This window comes from Myotis daubentonii, chromosome 14 (assembly GCF_963259705.1).
Source record: "Myotis daubentonii chromosome 14, mMyoDau2.1, whole genome shotgun sequence".
Taxonomy (NCBI): domain Eukaryota; kingdom Metazoa; phylum Chordata; class Mammalia; order Chiroptera; family Vespertilionidae; genus Myotis; species Myotis daubentonii.
Window position 1 is genome coordinate 51,573,384 of NC_081853.1, and position 27,320 is coordinate 51,600,703.

The 27,320-nt window shown below is 50.2% G+C and overlaps 1 protein-coding gene across 1 annotated transcript in view; it reads left to right on the forward strand.

Annotated features, from left to right (window-relative positions):
* The window catches only part of ITGA9 (integrin subunit alpha 9), a 261,202-nt gene that overhangs the window by 212,556 nt on the left and 21,326 nt on the right, over window positions 1–27,320 (forward strand). Inside the window, exons 23-26 of the mRNA XM_059664393.1 lie at window positions 2,037–2,144; window positions 16,925–17,050; window positions 18,797–18,916; window positions 22,467–22,568. Of these exons, the coding sequence (XP_059520376.1) occupies window positions 2,037–2,144; window positions 16,925–17,050; window positions 18,797–18,916; window positions 22,467–22,568 (456 nt within the window). The remainder of the gene's footprint in view (window positions 1–2,036; window positions 2,145–16,924; window positions 17,051–18,796; window positions 18,917–22,466; window positions 22,569–27,320) is intronic.

The window sequence follows — 27,320 nt, forward strand, 5'->3', positions numbered from 1 at the left end:
GGAGGCTCCAGGGGAGAATCTGTTTTCCTGCCTCTTCCAGCTTCTAGAGGCGGCCGCATTCTCTGGCTCGGGGTCCCCCTCCTCTTCCAAGCCCGCGATGGCTGGCTCACTCGTGGACAAAAAGGGGCCACATGCTCACCTGACCAGCTCAGGGGAGGCCTGTGTGGCCGTCTTGCAAACTCAGAGACTTAAAGTAACCACAAAGGATGGTCTGAAATGAAAACTTTAACTAAAAGCAGTTTGTGGTGGGTAGTCATGTCCTAAGCCGGTATCTTCCCTGACAAAGGTCAGTCTTTACCTTAACTGAGCCTGTCTGTGGTCTTTTTGCATCAATGATAACATATTGTTGGAAAGTCAAAGTAATTTTCCTTTTTCTGGACCCCTCAAAGCGCAGGCACCGCTCTGTGGAGACCACAGATCTCCTCATTGTTACTGAGTTCATCGTTGACTGTGAACTATCCAGCACCCACCTAAGTAAGAGAAGTGTGTGTCTATCATTTTACTTTTTATCCAGTCCCAGAGGTGTCCCCACTTTGCTTTCTCCCGCCTCCCTCATCCATCACCAGTGGAGTCCATGTAACTCACTCACGTCTTCTCTTTTGACTGTAATGTTTAAAACAAAGTAGAAAACCCGCCATCCTCCGGAGCATTATTCCCAGTATGTTGAGATTCTGCTTCCCGGCAATAATTGACAGTTTGGCTCAAAGAAACTCGTAAAAGTTCTTTACAGGTTTGATTGTTTCTTTACGTTAACAAGCCCTTCTCACAGCACACCTCCCTGATTCTGACTCCGTTGCCTTCTTCCCTATATAAGGACCCATGTGATTACACTGCACCCGCCTGGATAATCCAAGTTAAGCTCTTTATTTCACAGATTAGGACATGGATGTCTTTGCTGCCCACCACACTCCCCATCTCTCCTACACCCCCAACCCTAGGCCACAACTAATCGACTTCCTGCCTCTACACATCTACCCATCTTTTTTTTCTTCTTCTTCATATTCCATTTTCTCCTTGAGTCTCATGTTCATCCTTTGCTCCATCTCCTTTCTCTTATCGGTCTCTCTGTGGCCGCCACCTTTTCTCTCATTCCTCAGGAGATGATGGGCCGCTGGAGACAGAAAATAGGAAGGACGGGGGGGGGCGGGATGAGAGGGCTAACGTTTTACAGGACCAAATGCTGGGACAGGCATGAGGCGCACAGATGTCATCAAACAATATTAGCAAGTGATGACCTGCAAGTTGTGGAGAAACCAAGTCAGCTGGGCAGCATAGTAAAACAGCCCTTTCTGTAGGTGAGATCATTTGGTTTTAGGACAACCTACTTTGTCTTTGAGGGTCTCAGTTATCTCAAACTGTAAAACAAAAGGGGTTTGGCCAGATCTGTGGTTCTCAAAGTATGGTTCCCGGGAGCCTGTTAGAAATGCAAATCATTTAGCCCATACACACACACACACACACACACACACACACACACACACACCCCAAACCTGCTATGTCAGAGACTCTGGGCATGACCCTCCCCTCAATCTATGTTTTAACAAGCCCTTCTGGTTACTCTGATATAGGCTAAAGTTTGAGAAACACTGAACTAGATTATGTCTGAATTCTATAGTTTTTGAGTAAATGTCTACCAGCGGTTCTCAACCTGTGGGTCGCGACCCCTTTGGGGGTCGAACAACCCTTTCACAGGGGTCGCCTAAGACCATCGGAAGACACATATATAATTCCATATTGTTTTGTGATGAATCACTATGCTTTAATTATGTTCCATTTGTAACAATGGAATTGGGGGTCACCACAACACGAGGAACTGTATTAAAGGGTTGCTGCATGAGGAAGGTTGAGAACCACTGGTCTAGATCACAAAAAGAAATCCTTTTTAGCAGGAAGAAGGCAAGGACATTGAAATCTCCCATCATCTGATATTAGAACCTCTGTGTATCCCTTCAAATAATTTCGGGTCTATACTGCATGGCATGAAATGAAGACCCTTGCTTCCATTAAAACGTGCTGTGTGCGTCTCACACCCACAGGTCTATAACACCGGGCCAAGCACCCTTCCCGGGGCATCCGTCAGCATCTCTCTCCCTAATCGACTGTCACCTGGAGGCGCAGAGATGTTTCACGTCCAGGAGGTGGTGGTGAGTCCTCCTTCGTTTCACTGTTGCTTTCAGACTTGAGCCAGCTCATTCCCGTTCTGTGTTCCACCCGAGGGCCCAGGAGGTTCACTCATTCTAACCTTTGGAAACACCTGGAGAAGCCAGGAGACCTGCAACACCCGAATGTTTACATTGAGACAGCGTGGTTCACGCCATAAGAAGACCTCTCTGGGGAGAGGTCAGGGTTGGGTGTGGACCTGACTTCCGGGGTAGACGTCACTGACTCGGGAAACCCCAGCAACTGTCTGCAGCCTTGACAATTGCCTGGATGCATTTTTCTGCAGGCAAGGTCCACAGCATCCATAAAGCTTCTCAGAGCATGACGCATTGGTTCATAAAACCTACGTGCAGGTTGAAGCTCAAGCTTATGCAGAATATGCAAGGCTACCTGCTCCTGCGTCAACTCCAGATGGTTCTGTCTCAAGAAAAGCCTGGTAACTAGCAGAAGGTCATTCCCACGGCCTCTTGACTTCCTTGGTTTCCAGGCCAGCACATTCCCTTGGTTTTGCCTTTCTCGCTGGCTCTTCTCATCTCCCCAACTTCTGCAGGGCCCAGCGTCTCCTTGTTTCTACACTCGGTCTCAGAGATCTCAGCCCGACCTGTGGCTGTATATTCGGTCTGTGCCGGACTCAGCAAATACTTTGCACTCACTGTATGCCAAGCGCTGGCTTACTGTGGGGAACAAAACAGACAAAAACATCCTCATTTCCAGACCTCGTGAATATTCGAGTGGAGAGAGACAAATAATGCATAAATAAGACAGACGTAGTGTATAATGCCCCCTAGTAAACGCTATGGAGAAAAGTGAAGGCAAGGACTGCTCAGGCGGGCCTCACTGAGACCTTCATTGGGGAGGGCTAGGGGGGACCAGCGCTGTCTCAGGAGTTTGTAATGTGATATTTGCATATGAAGGCCCTGCCAAGTCAGTTTCCTGAGAATTCTCTCTCCTTGATTTTAGCCCTATTTGGTTACTCTCCTTGGAAATGCTGCCCCCACGCTACCCCAGCGCCCCCACGCTACCCCGGCACCCCCACGCTGCCCGGGCACAGTGTCTGCGTTGGACATCGAGGAGTCTGGTGGAGGGTGCTCATGGGCGCTCCCTCCGGGGGAGCTTTCTGCCTCAAAGCCGATCGCTCACTCCGCTGGCAACAGCCGTTGACAGGAACACCGGTTTCTAAAGCTGGCTGGCTGTGGGGGCGCATTTTGCATGAGAAACATCCTGGGTTTTATGACTTGGTTGTGCACGGAGGGTAATTGCAACAAGAAGTCTCCCCTGCAGCCGGCCTGCTGGAGGCCAAGGTTGAGCTTGTACATAAGCCAGGCCTGGCACTTTAAAGCAGCCCAGCACCTAACCCAAAGCAGAATCGAACCACTCACGCCCCCGCTCCCACCCCAGCGTCTACTGCTCTCCCCAGTGGTGAGCACATGCTCTTTTTTCTCCTCCTTTACCCTCTGTTTTTTCAGTAAAAATTCAAGGACTCGCCCTATCCCACTCGTTCATCCCGGGTGGGAGGTGCCTGTTATAAGAGGTCAAGGCTGAGGAACCCTCCCCAGGATGCAAAGTCCGTGGGTGAAGTGCATTCTTTTCCTCGATATCCTGTCACTTCAATGATGTCATGTGAAGTGAGCCATTCATAACACAGCTTATGCTGTAAGATGAGGGGATAAGAGAGGGAAGGGGGAAGGAAACCCCTCCCAGGCAGGAGACAGATTTCTGGCCCTGGGGTGGATTTGGGGATTATATGATCTAACCCTGTGCCTTTGAACAGAATACAATCAGGACATCTCCCCAGTACAGTGGAACTGTGTTTCCCCTCAGTGCTCTGCGCTGAGCCTTCCTGGTACCACTGGAAGTGCGTTTTTTATGACTATCCTCAATTCTCCATGCTCTAATTTCTCTGACCTTTTCTGAGCTAAAATGGGAAATAGTTGCCTAGCTCCCTCTGTGGAGTTGGGCTGTTACTGAGTCATTTTTCCCACTTTTCTTCCACAAAAGATCATAAGAGACAGACAGACAGACATGGATGTGTTGTTCCACTTAGGTGTGCATTCCTTGGTTGCTTCTTTTTTTAAAATATACTTTATTGATTTTTTACAGAGAGGAAGGGAGAGGGATAGAGAGTTGGAAACATCGATGAGAGAGAAACATCCATCAGCTGCCTCCTACAACACCTCCTACTGGGAATGTGCCCGCAACCAAGGCACATGCCCTTGACTGGAATCGAACCTGGGACCTTTCAGTCCGCAGGCCGACGCTCTATCCACCGAGCCAAACCAGTTAGGGCCCTTGGTTGCTTCTTGTATGTGCCCTGACTGGAGATTGAACCTGCAACCTTGGGCTATTGGGAGGACTCTAAACCAACAGCTACTGAGCCTGGGCCTGATCATTATTCCTTTAATTCTCTTTTTCCTGTCCTAGGCCATTCTCTTTGCTCTCTCCATACAGTCCAAATAAATAAAAATTCAAAACTGAGCGCCACATAGAGATGCCTCTTTCCTCAACCTCTCCTCCTCGCAAATGTTTTACTCAGGCAGGTAGGAGCCCGTTAACCGTTTGCGAACTTACTGACTTCAACTCCTGAATATTTCTCTGTGTAACCCTCAGACACCCTGAGGTTTGCTATAAAAAGAAAATAATTTTAAAAATCAACAAGGAACTCTTAATGGCCAAAACCATGAAGTGCAAAACCGTGCACAACCCACCTTTAGGCCAATATCCTCTGCCTCCAACCTCATCCCTGACCTTGTCTTCCAGCCACTCTGGACCCTGAAGGCTGCTGAACCACCCACCAGGAGGTTATGGTTCAATTCCTGCTCAGGGCACATGCCCGCCCGGGTTGTGAGCTCAGTCCCCAGTGCGGGACATGCAAGAGGCAGCCAGTCAATGATTCTCTCTCATCATTTATGTTTCTATCTCTCTCTCCCTCTCCCTTCCTCTGAAATATATATTTTTTAAATAAAAATAAAAAGGGCTAAATCACTTGTCAAATATAGAGGCTTCCAAGAGCAAATTTAAACTCCAAAATTTTGGTCAGAAATATGAAAACATCTCTCTCGCTCGCTCTCAATCTCTCCCCCTGCCTCCCGTCTGTTCCCCCTTCTCCTCTTTCCCTCTTTTCTTCCCCTTTCTCCCCTCCTTACACACACACACACACACACACACACACACACAGTCTGCTGATCTCAGCCATGGGCTCAAATAATTTTTTTTTTCTTTTTCTTCTTTCTGCACATGCCTGAGTATGAGCTGAATAGCCAAGTTCCTGAAATGGGTCAGGATTAGGTTGGCTTCGACTTTTTTTGTTTTTCTCAACAGAAGCCAAACACTTAAAAAGCAGGGAGATGGCTGACGGAATTCTGGAGTGCAAGTTACATTCCTGGGCTCTGGGCTCTGGGCTGTATTTTAGTCCTGGATGGAGGGAAAAACTGTGTGTCTCGGAAGGTGAGGCTAAGCCTCAGCCTGGCCTTGCACAGCGTGGTCCAGAGGTTGCCCTTTAACCCGCGTGGACAGAGCCCATGAATCAAGCCAACTGTGCCGTCTCCCGCTGACCCGGGCGCCGGCCTTATCAGGAGACCAGAGGCCTGTGGTCGGCCTGCAGGGACATCTGGAAGCATTAAGGCCTCCTTGTGGGGTGTGGCCCTGCCAGATTGCCCATGCTTAGGTACCTGGTGTTTTCTGGCCTTAAAAGTGGCTGATTACGCAGTTGACTTTCCTTCGTTCCTTCCTTTGTTCCTTAAACGCAGCATGACAGGGTGCCCTGGCGTTGCAGGGGTGACGGGTCGTTACCAAAGTCAGTCACAGGAACTCTCACTGAGGATAAACAGAGCTCATCGGCCATTGCCCAGAAACATGCATCCCCATTTAACCTGCCAGGACTAACTGTGGCTGCTTCGGGAGCACAAAACCAGGAGACCTCCTTTCTGACAGACACACCAGGTGTCTCCCAAAAGGGACTTTACAGCAGCGTCAGACACTGACAAGTAATTACCTCCCCAGCTCAGGGAGCCAGCTTCCCTCGCCTCTCCTTCATAATCGAAACTTACCCCCTAAAGCATATTCCGGGCCTCCCAGAAGCCTGGACACTTTAGACTTAGTGACTGACATGTAGCTTTCTCTTGTTTCTGCTGGCTGTAGTCTCAGAAAGCCGTGTAAAAGGTTAGACAGATGGTCGCCCACAAAACGATGGGGAAATGACTACTTCCCTTTTAATAAAGGGGTAATGGTGAAGTGCCACACCTAGGAAACGCAGCGGGAACCCTGAGTCCGTAGATGTGCTGCTTTATCCTTTGCCGGAAGATGGGGCCAAGAGCTAGAAGCAGAATGGAAAGAATCCCATACAATTCCAAGGACTGTGTTGGGTCCCACGGGGCCGGAGGGGTGTGTGTGTTGGGGGGTGGGGAGGCGGTTACTGACTCATTTATTATCCAAATCAGCAGACCGTTCTGCTTCCAAATGCTTCATTATCTGTGGAAGGAAAACATTCTTGGCATGCATGTCAAGTGCTCAGATAACAGATTCATGTCTCACTTTTTCGCTAAAGAGAGTCTGACCGCATCTGGAAATTCTTCTGTGTCACTGCTTCTCTGAAACTGCATCCCATCTGTATCACTTTAACTCGGGTACAAGGCCATGCTGGTGAAGTGGGCCCCCTCCAGGAGGCCGGTCTCCATTGGAGGAAAAGCAAATGAATTCTGTTTCACAGGGCAGCCTGCTGGTGGCCCGCACGCTTTGACTTTGCAGGGTGTCGGCCTGTCACAGCCAAAGGAAAGGGTGTTGGGGAGTGGAGAGGGAACCCCGTTGTTTGAGCCCAAACCTAGAGCTAGTGGTGGGGGTGCTGGGAGTCATTAGCTTATATCCTAGAAAGTGCGATTTTTTTTTTTTTTTACGAAATAATGGCAAGACTCCTCAAAATTGTACAGTACATCATGTTCTCTTCTCTGGAACATTGGTTTTGAGGTTTCGCCCCTTTATTTTCTGTTTCCGTTTTGGTCTCGGTAACACCCTGACCTTTCAGATCTAGTACAACTTTTCACAGTTGTGCTGGGCTTCAGGGGTGGGGTAGGGGGTTGAGGAAAGCAGGTGTTTTCTTTAAAAGATCATTTTCAACTGGAAAGAGAGAGGACACCTAAAGTGCTTGTCTTTTCTAGCTCTTTAAAGGTCTTTCCCTTTCTGAAAACTAAATGACATGAAGTCATTCGTGAACCTCTTGCTCCTCCCACTCCATCCCTGTCTCTGCAGCTTTGGCAGCGAGCTGGCATTATGGGCACCTGCTACCATGCTCTCCTTCACGCTTTTCAGTTCAGAACAGAACATGGCTCCTCATTTGAGGATCCCGGCTCAGAGGGGATGTCCAAAGCTAGATCCCCATTTCACTTACCCTGTAACCATTGTGATCATCAAAGTGTTTTTCCTTTTGTCTGTCCATATGAACACATTTGAGTCTCCAGCTACACACAGGTAAATATCCGAAAATCAGAACGTACTGAACTAACAAACAAGGGCGCCCTTTTCACAAAGTGAAAGAATCTGTAACTCTTCAGAAGGGCCCACCAAGGAATGCCTTAGAGAGGGCCTCCCTCAACATGATATGAGGCATCCACACAGAAAGTGTGTTTCCAACCCTGCGAATACGTCAGTAGCATAAAGCGTGGCATGTTTAGTAGGAGGAACTACCCAAATGGTTATCACTGTTTCTCTGCACTGTTTCAGTATCAATCATGTCATTGATATTGAAAAATGAGAGTAAATGAATGGATCCACACCTCCTAGGTTATGATAAAGACTTTAAATGAATGGTGATAACATGAAAGCATCCTCGGATTTATGATTCACATATTGTCATCTTTTACTGTTCTTTGGTCAATACGAAGAAACGTTCAATAGTAAATCATAGCCATGAGATTTAACAGTAGGCACAATGTGAAGGGCTCTGTAACACTGTTACCACAGTTCACCTTTTGTTGAGTGGGAAATGTAGTTCTTATCTATCCCTCAAGTAGTAAACATCTTAGGGTGGCCTCATTAACCGGTTGGTATCATTTCGCAATCATTTCATGAATACACTGGTGGGGTCCCTCGGCCTGGCCTGTGGGGATCGGGCCAAAATCGGCTCTCTGACATCCCCTGAGGGGTCCCGGATTGTAAGAGGGCACAGGCCAGGCTGAGGGACCCCAGTACATGATCAGGGCCAGGGAAGGACTGTGGGAGGGCTCCAGGGCATGTCCGGCTCATCTCACCCAATCCCAATCAGCTGGACCCCAGTAGCAAGCCAACCTACTGGTCGGAGCATCTGCCCCCTGGTGGTCAGTGTGCATCGTCGAAGGGTTGGACACTTAGCATATTTCGCTTTTACTATATAGGATTTTTACTTCAAACCTTGGAGTCCTAAAATTAATGTCACCAAAGCCGCTGTGGTCAATGGTCAGCCTCCTGTGGCAGAAAGGGAACTTGTGTTTTCTGATGCCTTGGTTCCAAGGGTCAGCAGTCTGTAATGAAATGAACAAAGGAGGCATTCAAAACATTCTCTGGGTTTTCAAAGTCAAGGGGCATGTGAATTCAGAGGGACAGGTGGCGCGTCAGGGGGTGGGTCATGTTTACCCAGTTGCCATCAGCTGCAATGGGTGTAACATGAGAAGGAAAAGTGGCCCAAGGATGTAACCGAGAACATCAAGTCAGTGATTAGCAGATATATGTCAATTAACAGGAAACACATGTTTTCAAAAAGCGAACCTATGCCCCCTTTCATCCCAGTCAGTTCAACAAACAGATCTTAGATCAGCTTCACCCGAGACCCACCCACACTGGCGAAGATGCCCAGCCTGCTTCATGGAAAGCACTGAGTTGTCACTGAGTGGGTTTCTCTGCTAATCGAATCTTTCCATTTTTCTTTCATTGGCTGTGAGTGCATTCAAGGCAGTGCACTGTGTACATTGAGTCAGAGACACTGGTGACCTTTCCCATCCCAGAACCCAACCAGCCAGAGTACAGTCAAGGAATGAGCCAGTAGAAAGAAGGCATCTCTGCCTTAGCTTGTTGAAAATATACCAATAAGACCACATGGCCCAGGTAGAAAGTGGTTCCTCTGTTTGAGCCATGTTGACCACATCTGGGTAACTGGCTCCTCCTAAGATTCGCCTACAGAGCCCTCCTCCATGTCCAGGCCCCCTTCTCCTGCCTCATTTCAGGCCATTACGACCCAACATTCATCCAATGCTTAAGCCATGTTGAACTCTAGGCTCTCTAGACTCAACTCTACTGTTTGTACCTCCATGTTTTTGCATATGCTGTTCCTCTCCGCCTGGAATTACCTTCCCCCTTCTCTCTTTACTCTCCAGAAGTTCCTTTATCATCCTCCAAGATCCACCAGAAGTGCCACCTCCCAATCAGACATGCAGATCATGACAGGGGTTGACTTGCGGGTAGAGAGAGACATTTATAATCACAATTAGGGGCTCTGCTCTGAGGTCTGTGAAAAGATAAACCATAAAAGGATGGTCCAGGCCGTGGCTGGGTGGCTCAGTTGACTAGAGCATCGTCCGTACACCAAAATGTTGCAGGTTTGATTCCTGGTCAGGGCATATACCTAGGTTGTGGGTTTGATCCCTGGTCAGGACATATAAGGCCAATCGATGTTTCTCTCACTCTCTCTCTCCCTTCCTCTCTAAAATCAATAAACACATCATGGGGTGAGGATTAAAAAGAAAAAGAAAAGATGATCTAGGTGTGGTTGGAACAGGGGCCGTTCAGCCGGGGTGCAAGGAAGGTGGAACAGGACAGTGATTCCTGCTGGGGATTTTGGAGGTGATGCTCATACCCGGGTCAAAGCTGACAGCTACAAGACAGGTTACTTAACGTCTCTGAGCCTGAGATTTCTTAGCTCTAAGTTGGGAGTGAAAAGTCAGGAAACCAGACGTTCCAGTTTGCCTGCCGCTGATCTACGTCTCTCTCATGCTCTTCTGTCTGGTTGACTCCCCCACTTCACTCTCAGAAATGCCCCAGTTTGGACAATAAATCATACGGTCACCCTACTGATAGCAGTACCCTCTGCACGCGGGTGTTTTAAGGATTCAATGTATGTATAGAGCACTTAAAATAGTAGCGAATGGTAGCTGGTATTATTTCTGGTTGTGTTTGAACTTAGTGTAGAGATGAGAATTGGTTTCCTCAGGACGTGAGATTCAGAAAACAGATGGGAGGACTTTTGTGTCCCTCCGTCTTCAGGCCCAGGGATAGACGCTGTGTTGAGGCTGCTCTGGTCTGGGATCCTGGGGAAGATCTGTGTCCTCCCTCTCTCACTTTAGGTCAGCAGACAGCTCTTGGTACCTTATGCGGGCTCGTCTCCTGAGGCTACAACATGGAAATTCCATTTCCTCTAATCCTGTTATCAGCCAACCTCAGCCTGGAGAGTCTTTAGTAAGAGCTCGAGATGTTCCTTCAAATAATAACATTCAAAACAAAGCGTGGATTCTCTTTTTCGGTATCACACCCTGATTCATACTTTGACCCCAGCGTTTCATGAAACGAGGCTCTGCCAGACCACCTGGAGTGTGCACTCCATCCTCAGGCCTGGGCCTTAGAAGCTTCTGGCCCGAAGGCTCCCCCGACAGAGGCTGACCTGGCCCCTGCCACCAAGTGATGTCCACATCCCCCCTTGGGCTCCCAACAAGTCCCCAAGTCACCATTATCTCTTGGCTTCAACTTGCACCCTGTTTTCCTTGGGGTTGGGACAAGGACGGGGGAGGGACCAAATGCCAACAGAAAACCCTCAATAGCCGCCTTCGCCGAATGCAGCCCTGGGCCCCGCATCCCCTTGGCCTTTTCTGTGTGTTTGTGAAGCCCTTTTAGTCACATTCCCATAGACATGGATGTCTTCCAGCCCCCAGGGGTCGCGGAAGATAAGCAGCCGTGTCATGGGAAGCATTTGGACTCACAGAGTCTGGAAAATAGATGAGAAGTGAGTGGGCAGAGGTGAGCAGGGGGCAATGGCCACGGAATCCTTGGCCAGACAAGGAAACGAGGCTGATAGACAAGAAGAGGACATTCCTGCCCCCTGACTTTGAGCAAAGAGGCTGGTTAGAACCAAGTTGTGTGCTGGGGGAGGGGAGGTGGTCAGCAATTGCTTATCTATTTAATGTGAGATTAGGTGACCCCATCGGTTCGGTTCCCCGTCAGGGCACATGCCCGGTTGTGGGCTCCATCCCCAGTAGGGGGCGTGCAGGAGGCATCCAGTCGATGTTTTGCTCTCGCGTCCATGTTTCTCTCTCTCCCTTCGTCTCTCTGTAAAAATCCATTTTTAAAAAATGCACGGATAGTTCTCCATGTGTGGAATTAGCAACCAAGGCCTGCCTTCGTGACTGCATAGGCCACCACCCTCATGTTACACCTGAGGAAACTGAGGCACCGAGACCCGAATGGCAGAGCTGTTAGGAGGCAGAGCTAGGCTGGGGCCCGGGACCATCAAGTGTTCATCAAGGCCATCTGTGCCATAGGACTCCTTACTGGTGCCACTTGTGCCCACACCAATCACATGACCTCGGAGGAGTCATGGAATCTGGGGCCTCTGGTCCCTTATCTGATAGCCGAGGCCTCGGGACCACATGACCTTGGAGCTGCCTTCCAGAAACAACATTCCAGGATGCTCTGTTCCCCTTCCCACCCAGGACATGGGGTAGCCTGGCCTCCCGGCCAGCAGGCACTTTTATCTCCATGGTCTAAGCCAGTGGTCGGCAAACTCATTAGTCAACAGAGCCAAATATCAACAGTACAACAATTGAAATTTCTTTTGAGAGCCAGATGTTTTAAACTTAAACTATATAGGTAGGTACATTGTTATTAACTTAATTAGGGTACTCCTACGGCTTAGGAAGAGCCACACTCAAGGGGCCAAAGAGCCACATGTGGCTCGCGAGCCACAACAGACCTGGGTCACAGTGGAGGACTCTTGAGATTCCCAGGCTTCTAGGCTACTGGTTCCTTCCTTTTGACCAAGGTCAAAATAGGAAGGGATGGCCTCCCTCCACCCTCACCCCTCCGTGACTGTCACCCCAGCCCCAGCCTCATGCTCCGTATCTGAGAGGCAGAAAGGTGGGTACAAGCAGATCTCCGGAGCTAGATGACCTGCACCCTAGCCCTGCTCTGCGCCTGCCCTGGGGGGAGGCGGGGGGGGGGGCCTCTGCCTCTGGCAGTCGTCTGGCCTCCCCTTGCCTCTCGGTGGGGATACTAACAGCTCTCACCTGGTGGGGGTGAGGACAGGATGAGTTCGTTTGTGTAAAACACTCAGAGCCTGGCACACAGTAGGGCTGCACAGGGTTGGGTATCACTGTGGCTGTCGCATAGTGTATCCAACACACGTGGAAAAATGCTTCCCTTTGGTGACCCTGGCCAGAGACTGTGCTGCTCCGTTTTAGCTGAGGGAGCGTCACGAGAGGATTCGGGGTCTGAATCAGACCCATGCCGCCATCATTCTCCCTTTGAAAGAGGACCACCCGGAACCTCCCGGAAAAAAACGCCGCCTTCCCGACTGAAGCGATTCCCACGAAACCACAGCTGGGAGCACAACTGGCTGAGATTTCCATTCACCACAAACTCCGTCTCCACTCCCCTCTCCAGATGCCACGGGGGCCGATCAGATGTCACATCGATCCCATCATGTCACCGGCATCACCCTGTCCCCAGGCCACCCCGAGACTCCCGGGGCAGGGAGGGAAAATGAGGTGCGGAACCCGGTCTCTGCCCTGCGGCCTCGGGTTGCTCCTCACCCCATTGCCCCGCCGTGCCCAGCTCCCTGCCCTCTGGGCTGGGGTCTTGTGGGGATGGTGGCGCCAGGACCCACTCCCCAAGTATGCTAGTGGAACTGGCTGACGTGGGGCGCTGCTCCCACACTTTATCTCCTGGGTTAGAAACCAAAGTGCCCGTTGGCAGAGCCAGGAGGAGCTCTGCCCGCCTCCCTGATTGTAATTAGGACGAAGCCTCCCGCAAGACTCGGGGGTTCTGTTGTTCTGAACGCAGACCGAATGTGTTTGGGTGGCCGGGCCTGATCCTCTTGGCAGAGGACTGTACGCCACAGGCGGAGGGGGTCCATTTCCGTGGCCGGGCAGCAGCCGTCCACTCCAGAAGACCCACGTGCCTCAGGGTGAAAAGTGATTCGATTAAGAACATGAGCGCACAACTCAAATTCTCAAAGCCTCGATGAGCAACATGTTTTCTGTCGGCGACATGCTATGGATGCCTAAATAGAGAGCAACCCCCACATAAGCCAAGCGCCCACTCCCCTAATTGAGGTGAACTGAACAAACTTTTTTGGCCAACTTCATAGAAATCAAAACTGTGCTGGCCTTTCAGGTGGGGCGTGGGAATTGACTTTGGAAAGGGGCCAGAGGGAACTTTCTGGAGTGATGGACATGTCCTCTAGCTTCATGGTGGTGGTAGTTATGTGAGTGATTTCAGTTGTCAAAATTCATCAAACAGGGAACCCTTGAGATGTAGTTGGTTGAGCATCGTCCTGTGCACCAAAAGGTTGCCAGTTCGATTCCTGGTCAGGGCATATGCCTGGGTTGCAGTTTGGATCCCTGGTCAGAGCACATTCGGAAGGCAGCCCGCCTCTCTCTCTCTCTCTCTCTCTCTCTCCCTCTCTCCCTCTCTCCCTCTCTCCCTCTCTCCCTCTCTCCCTCTCTCCCCCTCTCCCTCCCTCTCTCTCTCCCTCTCTGTAAGCATGTCCTCAGGTGAGGATTAGAAAAAATAATTTTTTTAAAGATCAGTGCACTTTCATGGATGTAAGCTTTACCTCAATAAGAAGTTATAATAATGAACTCAATAATACCTACTTAATAATATTTAACTTAATCAGGTAGGTGCATACAGTAGTCCCTCCTTATCTGTGGTTTCACTTTCCACAGTTTTAGTTACCCACATGGTCAACCACGACCCAAAAATATTAAATGGAAAAATTCAGAAATAAACGATTTATGGATTTTAAATTGCACACCGTTCTGAATAGTGTGATAAAATCTTGAGCCATCCAGCTCCATTCCACCCGGGACACGAATCACCCCTTTGCCTCGCGTATCCGCGCTGCCTTTGTCACCTGCCTGTTAGTCACTAGTAGCCATCGTGGTTATTAGGCCGACTGTCCCGGTGTCGCAGTGCTGTGTTCAAGTCACCCTTATATAAGAATGGCCCCAAAGCACAAGTGTAGTGATGCTGGCAATTCCGATGTGCCAAAGAAACGTCATAAAGTGCTTCCTTTAAGTGAAAGGTATGTATGTAAAGGGAAAAACATAGTATATGCAGGGTTCCATACCGTCCACAGCCTCAGGCATCCCCGGGGCGGGGGGGGGGGGTGTTTGGAACATACCCCCCATGGATAAAGAGGGACAGCTGTACTTAAAATTATATATGAACTAGAGGCCCGGTGCATGAAATTCATGGGGGGGGGCGGGGGGGCGTCCCTCGGCCCAGCCTGCACCCTCTCCGATCCAGGACCCCTCAGGGGATGTCCGACATCCCTCTCGCAAACCAGGACAGCTAGCTCCTAACTGCTCACCTGCCTGCCTCCCCTAATCACTCTGCCTGCTGGGTCCCCCTAACTGTTCTCCCCTGCCAGCCTTATGTCCCCTAACCGCCTCTGCCTTGGCCCTGCCACTGTGACTTTGTCCAGAAGGACATCTGGAAGACATCCGGTCTAAATTAGCATATTACCCTTTTATTAGTATAAATAATATATTACCCTGGCCAGTGTTATCCAGTGGTTAGAGTGTGCACCCAAGGGTCGAATATTCCATTCCCAATCAAGGGCACATACCTGGGTTGTAGGTTTGATTCCTAGCCCTGGTTGGGTTGTGTGCAGGAGGCAGCCAGTTACTGTGTTTCTCTCACATCGATGTTTTTCTCTCTCACATCAGTGTTCCTCTCTCTCTCTCTCTCTCTCTCTCTCTCTCTCTCTCTCTCTCTCTCTCCCTCCCTCCCTCCCTCCCTCCCTCCCTCCCTCTCATACACACACACACACACACACACACTTTCTCTAAAAAAATCAATGGGAAAAATATCCTTAGGTGAGAATTAAGAACAACAACAAAAAAGAGTAACATTAATTTATACCGTCCTTCCCATTCACACATTTCACAAAATGATGTTATGTACATGTACAGTTTTCACGATCGGGGCCCATTACGAAGCCACTTTTTAGTTGACAGTTTTCCAGAGCCTGTCGTCTTCAGTCTGTCCAATTTCTTTGAGATGCAGAACATTTTGGATCCATGTTTAGTGCTGAAATTTCACTGAAAGACACCCCCGTTTGTATAACGTTACAGCACTTGTGTTCCTCGTTCGTCTGGTAAGTAATCACGATCCGCACTACATAAGCCACTTGTGTTGTGCTTTCTGCAATGAGCTTTCCAATACTTATCACAACTTACAGCAATTGCACCCCAGGAATAATCACCGATTATGTATTAAATCTCATTGCTTCCTTCCCATTAATTCCCCTCCAGTGACTTCTGAAAGCCTCCAAAACCAACTGATTAAAATATTTCAGGCCGGTGTATCTTCCCAGGTTTTGTGGTTCAAATAAAGTAATTGAGAAAATACCGAATTATGAGATACTTTTAAAGAATAATAAGTCGTAAACTGTGAGATATTTGTAAAGGGAACACTCTTTCCTAATAATCCACTTGAGGAAATATATCTTCCCTTCATTTATGTTCAGGCCTATACTACAAAGTAAATCCTGGCATATGTGTTCAGACCAAAGATAAAATAGAGATTAATTTAGCAAATTTGGGGGTCTTATTTTATAGTTCATTACTAAAGGATTAACATTGTTAGCTTACATTAGAAGTTTCTTTATGTAAACATTTTAAACTAAACCTACCATGAATGAGAAGTTGAAAAATTATTCAATAAATTCAAAGCAAACACTGTATCGTACTCCAGGGCATTAGAGATAAGAGAGTTTAAACAGATGCTTCTGGTTAGGGGTGGAATTGTAAACACAATCCTAAATTATGACTTGTTAATTATTAATTTTGCTACTTGGCCTTAAGCTTCCACCAGTGTGATATGATACTACATAAAGACCTTGTTTTTTTCAGCAACTCCTCAACGTAGACATTAAAAATAACTTTGTTCTTAGAGAAATCAACATGGAATAGTGTATACCGTTGTTTTGGGTTTCTATTGGTTTTCATGTTCTGTTGCTGCCAGAGGCAAAATCAGGTGGCTGCAAGACACGAGAGGGTTGTATAGCACCCTAGGGGTTCCATAGAACACAGTTTGAAAACCGCTGGCGGTGGACTATATATAAAGGTTGGGTCTCAGAAGACCTGAGTTCAAAATCTGTATTTTGGACTCCGTGATTGTTGGCAAGTGACTTAACCCGAGTCTCATTCTCCTCCTCTGGACAAATAGCATGAGTGCTTATCTCTTGGAGTTGTACTAAAAGTGCTTGGAAATGTGCCTTGGAAACCATCAGGTGTAGGTCTGTTTTGTTCCTTAAGACGTTCTGTTTCCTAGGCACATCTCCTGTGCATGTTGAGTGCCATCTCCTCTCAATTATTTAAGGACTGAGACCCACACTTTCTGCTGTTCGGTCATGTTGATGCTACTACCTCTGCCTTGCGGCTTTTCCCCCCTTACTGTCCACTGGAGAATGGACAGGGGGCAGGCTGGCTTTGGGCTTGGCTGCTCCCACCGCCACAGTAAGAGACTCCATGCTCACAATCCATTCTTGGGTGGGCCGCGCTCACAGACTTCTTTTCCTTTTCAGGTGGGCCAGGAGAAGGGAAACTGTTCCTTCCAGAAGAACCCGACCCCCTGCATCATCCCCCAGGAACAAGAAAATATCTTCCACACTATCTTTGCTTTCTTCACAAAGTCTGGAAGAAAAGTCTTGGTGAGAATTTGCTGTCTGGTTGGGTCCCCGTGGGTGGTCCTCCCTAGGAAGGCAAGCCTGAGATGAGAGGCCAGTGCTCTGGTTGGCATGTCTTCTCCCCCAAATCGGGTTTTAATCCGTTATCTTTGAAAGTCACAAGGACTGGTGGTCAGCTCCTGTTTTTCAGCCTGAGGTTTCCATCAAAGTGTTCAATTGACATTTCAAATGCCATTGCCCGGCAAAGGGAAAGCCTTTGCAACCCATCGAACACAAAGTCGTGAGTCTTTTCTCCACCGAGTAGGCGTCCCATCGAGAGGGATGCTCCTTGTGCAACCACTTTGGAAAACTGCCGGGCAGTATCTGTTAAAGCTACAGATATTTGTATCCTGTGACCCAGGAATTCCACTCCCAGGTAGATTCCCCAAGAGAAATGAGTACTTGTGTCCCCCAAAAGACATGGACGAGAAGCACAGTCAATGTATGATAGCCAAAAGCTGGGAACAGTCCTAACATCCATCCACAGGAGAGTGTGTAGACGATTGTGGTGTGGCCATCCACGGGAGTATTACAGAGCAGTAGAAACTGCTGCACGCAGCAGCACCAATGACTCTCCTACACATGATATTTGGGTGGCAGAGCTGGAGACCAGAGGACCTAGATACCACTTACATGAAGTTTAGCAAGAGCAAAACTGTCAGTGGCGATGGAGGTCAGGAGAGTGGTTACTATCGGAGGAACAGCCATGGGAGGGGGCCCTAGAGAGCCTGCTTACGTGCTGGCCATGTTCTACATCTCGATCTGGGTATGAACATAGGTAAAAATATATCCGGATGGACCCTCCAGATGCAATCTGTTTGCTGTTTGTAAATTACACCCCCATTTCTTATGCTTTTCCAAAGTCCCCTCCCCCCATATCTTTGGTTCCATCTCCTTAGCTTCTTTTTGCAGCCTAGGCACATCTCATACGCATTTCCGTTCCTGTAGAAGATGTAGGGCTGATTGCCGCTTGGAATATTGGGGGTGTGTGTGTTTTTTTACTTAGCTAGTGCTGATGATGCGTCTATTTTTTAAAGCGCTTAGAATTGTTAGGAGTAGTGATATCTAGCGGTTTGGTGCCACTCTGTACCCGGCTGAAAGTTTTACCCCCCACAGAAAGCATCGTAAACGTATGTGTGTACATTTTGGACCCTACAGTGCAAAAGAGAATTTCTCGTTTGTAACTTGCATTTGGAATATATAGGTTTTGGGGGCGTTTTTTGGTGATTCACATATTGTCTTGGCCCAACATGTGTTTCTCTTGGCTCCTGTGTTTTCTTGAGTCAGATGACTCCTTAGCCCTCAAATCTGCCCTCCCTACAAACATGGGCATGGAAGTGTATTTGCCGCTGCACAGGCAGCTGTTCCGTAATGTAGGAAATACATCTTGCGTTCATTTCTCAGAAGGAAAATGCTTTCGGAATATGTAAATGTGTTTGTTTTTAAAAGCAATTCTTTCTTTCTCGCAAAATCCAATTTTTTAGTAACCAGGGAGCTGCTTTCTCCCAGTTGCTTGACTTGAAGGCCTGTTCTGGTGCCCACCGGGCAGGAAATCCCTCCATTGCCCTCTGGTGGCAAGAAGGCGTGATCGCATCTTCCCCTGCGGTTCCTCTGCCTGGAGTGGTCTTAGTCGCCGGGATAGAAGCAGGTGGAGCCTTCTGCTCCCCAAACGGCCGGGCAGCCGTCTTTGCTCTTACTACCGTTGGCCAGCCCTCTGCTTTTCCTTCTCAGGACTGTGAGAAACCAGGAATCACTTGCCTAACAGTGCGCTGTAACCTGAGCGCCCTTGCTAGAGAAGAAAGCCGAGCTATCGACATCTACATGCTGCTGAACACAGAGATACTGAAGAAGGTAAGTCCTGAGCCACTCACTGCCCCCGCGAGGTTCACTGAAGAGCATCCGGATGGGTTTCTCCTGAAACGCTGCCTGCCCCTTCTGCAGCGTTCTTGGCCGGCGCCCGTGGGAATTCTGCCGGAGGGTGCCAGGGGGAAACACGGGGGCTCGCTATTCAAAGTGCGGGCCAAGGGTCCGCAACGGCACCTCCCCTGGGAGCTGGTTAGCCATGCAGAATCTTGCGCTCCACCCCACACCTGCTGAGTCGGCACCTTCCTTTTAACAAGCTTCTTGGTTCGCGCATTTTTCTCTGGCTGTCGCTCCTGTCTGAATCACCGGGAGACCTCGTTAAAATGCAGATTCCTGGGGGTGAAGCTTCAGATGCTGTAGTTCCGACAAGTTCCCTGCTGATGCCAGTACTCTGGGTCTGGGGACCACATTTTAGACAAGGGCTTGGCACACTTTCTCTGTAAAGGACCAATCTATATATATAAAAAGCCAGCAACCAGAACATCGGAATGGCCAGTTGCTATGACATCTACTGCAACCAGCCAACCAGCCCAATCAGGGGTGCGGCCAGTAGGCCAACCTCCCACAGCCCCTCCCCTCGGCTGGCCCCACCCCTGATCAGCTCCTCCCACACCACCCCAATCAGCCCCACACACCTCAGTTGGCCCACAACCTCTCCCCCCAGCCAGCTCCGCCCCCAGTCAGCCCCCCAATCACAATTGGCTAGGCTGGCTGGCCAACTTCCCATGGCCCCTCTCCCCGGCTGGCCCACCCTCAATCAGCCCCTCCCACCCCGATCAGCCTGTGGCTTCTCCCCCAGCCCCTGATCAGCCCCCATAGGGGCGGGCTGGCTGGACCCCACCTGTGCACGAATTCATGCACCAGGCCTCTAGTAGTAAATATTTGAGACCTGCAGGGCCATACAGTCTTTGGCTACTGCTCATCTCTGCCATTGTGTCATGAAAGCAGCCATAGGCGGTGCTCAATCAAATGGGTGTGGCTGGGGCCCAGTGAAACGATAACAAAAACAGGCAGAAGGCGGGGTTTGACCCGTGGGTGGTAGTCTGTGAGCCAAGTTTAGATGCCACCTTGTTTCAGAGATGTCCAACTTTTGAATCTCAAGTCACTTTGCTATTGTGAGTTTATCCAAAGTGGTTCATAGCCCGGCCAGTGTGGTTCAGTGATTGAGCGTCGACCTATGAACCATGGGGTCATGGTTCAATTGCATGGGTTGTGGGCTCGATCCCCACTGGGGGGCATGCAGGAGGCAGCCAATCAATGATTCTCTCTCATCCCTGATGTTTCTCTCTCTCTTTCCCTCTCCCTTCCTCTCTGAAATCAATACAAATATATAGTTTCTAAGTTCATTAAAAAAATACCTCAGTCAGTGAATCAGCGGCCCTTAAAAAATCATACAAATTCACTCTGATTTATTTTGACAGAAGAGCTGCTGGGTACGTAAGGCCACATCCAACAAGATGCTTTAAAAATAATCACACGCAAAGATAACACTAAATATGCACGTTAACCACAGAGCGTCTATTTATTTTCCTTTGGAAAAACTAGACATGTCAGTCCGCGTAAGCCTGTCCGTGTGCGAATGAACGCCCTTAGGAAAGTCATTCCAGGGGTGTTTTCTCCCTTGGGCATGGCAGTCCCACGCTGACCCGAGGGGACTGGGGAGTCAAGATGTTTCCCCACGTCCTGTGTGGAGCCGGGCAGCCCTCACACACCCAGGGAGAGCCACCCACAGTCCCACTTGCTCTGGTTTCCTCGGGAGGGAAACGGGTTTGGGGCACATTGGGGTCACACAGTAGAGCTTCCCTGTTGCCCCTGTCCCCTGAAAAGGGGCAGAGTTGCGAGAGGCCCGGGCATGAGTTAGAGCACCCCTGGCATCGCGTGATCCCAGAAGGGGGTCTGGAAGCCCCGCATCACTGCAGGCGCCACCCTGGCCTGGGGCCCCCGGTCAGGTGACAGACTATGACGGTAGAGACATGTGCCCACCCTGTCTGTGTTCTTGACAAATGGGCCTGGTGACAGTTTTATTCCCCACTGTCAACCAAGCCCTGGTGTTGGCACTGGTGGCGGGAAACCACTCCGGTTCCCCCTTCACCCTGAACCCAGGCGGCTGCCCCTTGCACTTTGGTCATTTGTCCTTAACCTACGGGCCAGGCCTCCAGCCTTCCTTGTACCCAGCTCTGCGGCCTGACCCTCTGCATCTCCCTCTCTCTCCGGGATCCGTGGAGACCCTTTGCCAAGCAGCATGTCCCACTGACTCTGTCCCCCAGGGTCACCGAGTCCAGTCTGCGCCCTAAGAGCAGAAAGCCAGCGGCTGACTTCTGCGGGTGTTGGAGGGTCATCCTCCCTGCAGATGCTTTTTCAGCAGCAATTCCAGGCCTAGAAGGAGGCTGACCTGGAGGCCAGATGGGGCCCAGCTGCTCCAGGTGCTTGAAATGCGGTGTCAGGCCCACAGCCCGCCCCCCTAGGGAGAGGAGCGGGAGTGGCTCCAGGAGCCCCCCACTCCCTGAGGATGTGGGACGGCGCCAGCCCTGAGGTTCGCCTGGGCCTCCAGTGTGTTTATTTTCCTTTGACCTCAAGGTCTGGCCCCAGACAAGGGAATTTGAGGTTTTATTGTTTTGACCTTAAGTTTCCATGTGAAATGTGGGATCTGATTTTTTTAATTACCAGAGGACTTAGATTCCTTTGAAAGGGTTCTTCTCCCGCAGCCACCAAGGCCTGTGCTGGGGCAGCTTCCTCACAGCTCAGCCTCTAACCCAACAGTGAGCCTCCTTATTACGGTTATTGTTATGGTCATGGTTAGTACCTGTGATGATGGTGATAATTATTATTATCCCAGATTGAAAATGCGATCTGGCCCTTTCCTAAGCCATATTTTGCCAACCCCTGTCTTTTTCCAAATTCCTTCTACATCCCTGCCTGGGAGCTGTGTTCTGCTTTTCTGGGTCAGTGGCTCTAACTCTGAGCCCACCCGGGCCCCTGCCTCTTTGGGCCACAGCCTAACGTATTAGCCCGTTGCTTCCTGCTTCCTCGTGTCTTTCCATGTTTAATGGCTTTGAACCCAAAACATCTTCATTTAGGAGCAAAGAAAGAGTTAAAAGTAACTCCTGGGAAGGGTTGGAGGGTTGTGGTCAGGGCAGGAAGATGCTTGGGAATGTAAATCAGATGCCTGCTGTGGAATGCCAGGCCTGGGTTTGTTTTACACAATTTAAGCTGTATTTATTCTCTGCTCTCTGTGACTACGTCCATATCAATACCCAAATGCCTGGCTCTTTGCGCTCGGAAACCACAGCACACAAGCTAGCAATGTGCTGGTGGTGGGCAGACTCCTTCGGTTTTCCGCATCCTCCGGGGTATGAAAGAATTCTCCAGGGAGCCTGGAGATCTCTGCCTCCGGGGGGGTGCCTGGGAGGGGGAGGTATCTGATTCAGGGATACAGTTTTTGTCCGGTCCGCAGGGAATCCTGGCATTTCGGTTCTGCCTGGTCCCCAGCCATGGTCACTGGAAGATCTGACGGTGAGTTGTGCTGTTCCCTCTGCAGGACAGTTCGTCTGTCATCCAGTTCATGACCCGGGCCAAGGTGAAAGTGGACCCTGCCCTGCGGGTGGTGGAGATCGCCACCGGGAACCCAGAGGAGATGATGGTGAGTCAGCCCGTCCTCCCCCCCCACCGCCGCCACCCGCTGGGGCCGCCCTCCTCGGAGGGTGAGGGAATCTGGGTGGCTTGGGGCTGGAATTTGAGGGTAAACATGGTCTCTGAGCCAAGAGGCTGGCAGGACCATGCCTGCCTCGGCTCCCGGCCCCCCCGGGAGGACTTGCGGCCTGCTCTTGTCGGGATCGCATTGTTCTGTAGGAATCCATCCTGAAGTGAAGGCTCCCTCCTGTGACCCGCCAAAGGAAAGAGTCTGGAAGGGCCCGTGACAGGGCTTGGGTTTCCACGCTGAAGCCAAGGCTATTTTTATCCTCCGCAGACCTTTCCCTGCAACCTCAGCTGCCTCCCCCATGAATTTGCTCCATGGATAAGCCCTGGAGGAAAACAAGTCCGAGTAACTCAGAGAGGACGCATCCAAATCGCCAAGCCTAGAGCCTTCCCTCTCATTCCCACCTCCCCCTGGTTCTCCATAAAAGGCAGTTGGCTCACAGGCCACCAGGACGCTGGGTAGGGGAGAGGCTGGAGGAGAAGCGTGGCCTTGGCTTTTTGCTGCCTTTTCCTGGGGCGGGGAGGGGAGGCTCACCCTTTGACACCCACACTCAGCTCCCAGGCACCTGGGAAGGGGAGACAGCAGCCTGTGAACTGGTTTTGCCAATGAGCCGGGCGAGGATGCCACCTTTCTGCATCTCCTTCCCTGGAATTTGCCTTATCTCAAGGGAGACTTGACCCTCTGACCCTCTCTTGGAAGAGTCAGTGGTCCTGGGACAAATGTACAGAAGTGGTATGTTCATAAAGATTTTTTTATTTACAAAAACAAAAAAAGGCCCTAGCCGGTTTGGCTCAGTGAATAGAGCATCAGCCTGAGGACTGGAGGGTCCCGGATTCGATTCCAGTCAAGGGCACGTACCTCGGTTGCAGGCTCAATCCCCAGCCCTGGTCAGGATGCATATGGGAGACAGCCAATCGATGCATCTCTCTCACATCAATGTTTCTCTCTGTCTCTCCCCCTCTCTTCCACTCTCTCTCAAAATCAATGGAAAAATATGGTCGTGCGAGATTGTTAACTTATTTTCTGATAACAGTGGAGACACCACATGTCTAAATGTTAGGATGGGATTGGGCCAAAGCCCTTCCTATAAGACCCTGGTTGGGAAGGGTCCAAGTAGAAATCAGTCTCCAGGGACCTCAGTGACGTCTCAGTCCTGCTGCCGGTGGTGGTGAGCGGGAGACAGGCCACCAGCTGGGACAGAAGGACTTCCGTGTCAACCTGTGGATGGTGAGGAAGTCAAAGCTGCCGAGGACCTGGCCGATCCAAGCTCAGCGGGGAGGGCCTGTCAGATGCGCAGCTTTCCTCCTCTCCTCACTGGGGAACCGTCCACACAGTCCTTTAACTAATAGAAAGCAAATGGGATGGGGTGGGGTCACGCTGGAACCCTTCACTGCCAACGGCCCTTTTCCTGGCAGGTGCAGTCTGTCAGGTTGGCTGGGGCCTTTTGCTCCCTGCCTTTGGGCCACGTCACTGCTAATTCAGACGTTTTCCCGGGATGTGAAGGAGAAGGGTGACTCACTGCTCATGGTCATAGCGCTGGTTAGAGAGTCTTATAGAACGACACACAAGCCCAACACGAGGGCCTTGGAATGTTGTGGTGGGCCACAGTGTTCCCAGCCAAGAGCTCATGGAAGCGCCCTGGCCTGGGCACCCAGTTGGTTAGAGCATCCCCCAGATATGCCAAGGTTGCAGGTTTGATCCCTGGTCGGGGCACATAAAGAATCAACCAATGAACATGTAAATAAGTGGAACAACAAAATTGATGTTCTCTCTCTCTCTCTCTCATTTCCTTTCTCTCTCTCTTAAAAAAAAAAAATCAATAAAATTTTTGTAAAGAGCTAATGGAAGTAATTAACAGGTTCCCTACAGGTGGAATCCCTTGTGTAGATTTTTTTTTTTTTAATCTGTCACTGGGAACAGGGCCCTCGATTTTCTGGAACACTGAGCAGTGTGTGGGATGCAGGAAGACATTGCTGAACATCCTATTGTTGGATAGTGAGTCATCTGAACACCCCCGAAACACCACTTCTATTCCTTACTGTTCCATTGCGAGCGTGGGGGTGATATTTTCACTGTTGAGAGTTCTTTGGAAGAAGCTGTCAATGCAACTGATTTTTTCAGTATTCCCAAGAAAAGAAGTAGCACCAGCGTCGCCCACAGTGCCTGCCCCCTTCTTCCGCCTTTCCCGGACTTGGCCCTTTTCAATCCAGGAGCTCCGGTGAAGTTCTACCATCTGTTCTCAGCTTTCCTGGCAGGAAAAAGAAAAAATCTTCTCTGAGAAGGAAGGTTTGCCTTTTTAGAACAAACTCGTTCTTTCCTGCGTGATCCTTCCGAATGCCTGGCTCTTTGTCGGTCGTCCCTCTGAGGGGAAATTTCCATAGAGGGCAGCCACCAAATTTCAATCAGGCAAAAATGTCACAGGATTTTAGATTAGGCCCCACATTGTTATGGCTTTGGAATGAACAGGAAATGTGCTTGCAGCTGGTCTCGAGCGGGGCGGGGGTGAGAAGAGGAAACAATCGTGTGGGTTTTCATTTATCTTTATTGTAGGAAGTATTTCAGATGTCCCCCCTTCTTTTCCCATTGACCCCCTCCACCCTGCACCTGCCCCTCCCAGGCCTTCACCACACTATTGTCTGTGTCCAGGGGCTATGCACATATGCATAGAAGTTTCCCGGTTAACCTCTCTCCACCCACCCTCCACCCCCACCTTCCCTCTGAGATTCGTCAGTCTGTTCCATGCTTCTATGTCTCCGGATCTATTTTGTTCATCAGTTTATTTTGTTCATTCGATTCCACATAACAATCAGCTTTTTAATCACCTCAGGTCTACATGGTGGTCAGCTTAGCTGATAGGGAAATCCAGTAACTTCCCTGTGACCTTTTGTGTCTTTTCTTGTTATGCCATGCACTGGGATCGGGCCTAAACGGGCAGTCGGACATCCCTGTCACAATCCAGAACTGCTGGCTCCCAACTGCTCACCTGCCTGCCTACCTGATTGCTCCTAACCGCTTCTGCCTGCCAGCCTGATCACCCCCTAACCACTCCCCTGCCCATCTTATCGACACCTAACTGCTCCCCTGCTGGCTCGATTGCCCCCAACTGCCCTCCCCTGTAGACCTGGTCGCTCCCATCTGCCCTCCCCTGCAGGCCTGGTTCCCCCCAACTGCCCTCCCCTGCAGGCCTGGGGCCCCCCAACTGCCCTCCCCTACTGGCCATCTTGTGTCCACATGGGGCGGCCATCTTCTGTGTTGGAGTGATGGTCAATTTGCATATTACCTCTTTATTACATAGGATAGATCTGGGAATTAGCGTGTGTCTGAGACCAACCACACCAAGCTTACTTGGCTTTGTATAGACCCAAACCTGAGAGTCCCAGGTGAGACCAGGGGGGTACAGCATTAGATGCCAATAATATGTTGAATTTCCTAGTCTAGTCAACCCAACCTTCTTCATTTCGTGGAGAGTTGCCAACAACTGAGGTTAGAAACTTCCCCAGGCGAACCAGGAATCTACAGGCTCTGTTCTGCTACTGCGAGTACCACCCACACTTTCTTCTCAAGCTGGATGAGGAGCTTCTATGAATTACCTCACAAGTCCATCTTCTTGATATTTTAAAATGGCAGAATGTACGAGAAACACATAAACCCACGAGAAAGAATAAGTCCTTAGCACATGGAGTTTGTGCATAGGGTGAGGTCTTAGGTGCAAGAAAGCGGCCAGGCCGGCTCTGTCTCATTTGGGCAGAACCAGAGGGATGAGGAGGATACCTAGTCACTCTCAGAATTGCCAGGGAGGCTGGAGAACCAGAACAGGGGTATAAGAGGAGTCAAAAAACCGGGGGGCCAGGAAGACCCTGGCCCATGCCCTGGACACAGCTGTCCCTGGGTTCTTGTCCCCAGGGAGAGCCGGTCACTGGCATTTCTGGCTATTGTAGCATAGCCTCGCCCTGAGACACACAGAGGAGGAGGCTCCAGCACTATACGTGGGTTCAGCACGAGGCTGCTGAAAAGTGACAGCTGTCCTTCCCACGTGCTTCTCCAATACCGAGAGTCGGTATCTGGCCAGCCAACCCCCGGCTCTTCTTAGGGCTCCCATCTGAGCTAGAGCCCTTGTTCACCATCTCCACCGCTGCATTGGCACTAACCTTGGGGCAAGCTGCATCGTCTTGATGCAAAGCCCTTGCCTGGTGCGCCCACCATTCGGGTAGTAGTAGGTCTCATTGCACACAAAGATGGCAAGGACAGGATGGGCCATTTGACAGAATTCTCTCCCGTCACTCTCACGTCATCCCTGTGAACTATGCATTACTGCTCCCATTTTCTCTTGGGGAAACTAAGGCTCCAGGAGGTGAGGAGACTACCAGCCAGAGGTGCCACAGCATATCAGTGGAAGAGCCAGCCCTGCCCGTTTGCAAGACCCGAGGCTTCTTTGATCCCTCGTCCCTCTGACCCTGCCGTCCCATCGCCCCATCGCCCCGCGCCCACACACAGCGAGAGCCATTCTGAGCAGGAGGTCAGCATCACGGTCTTGGGTGGAAGACAGCTGGCCCTTTGTCTTGGGAGCGCCCTTGGCTCTCGTCGCCTCAGAAGCACATCATGTTCAGACTGAGATGCCTGTTGATTCTGGAACTCGTCCCTTTGTGGCCAGGTCCCCACGCAGATGCAACCTACTCATCAAGGGGAGAATTGGGG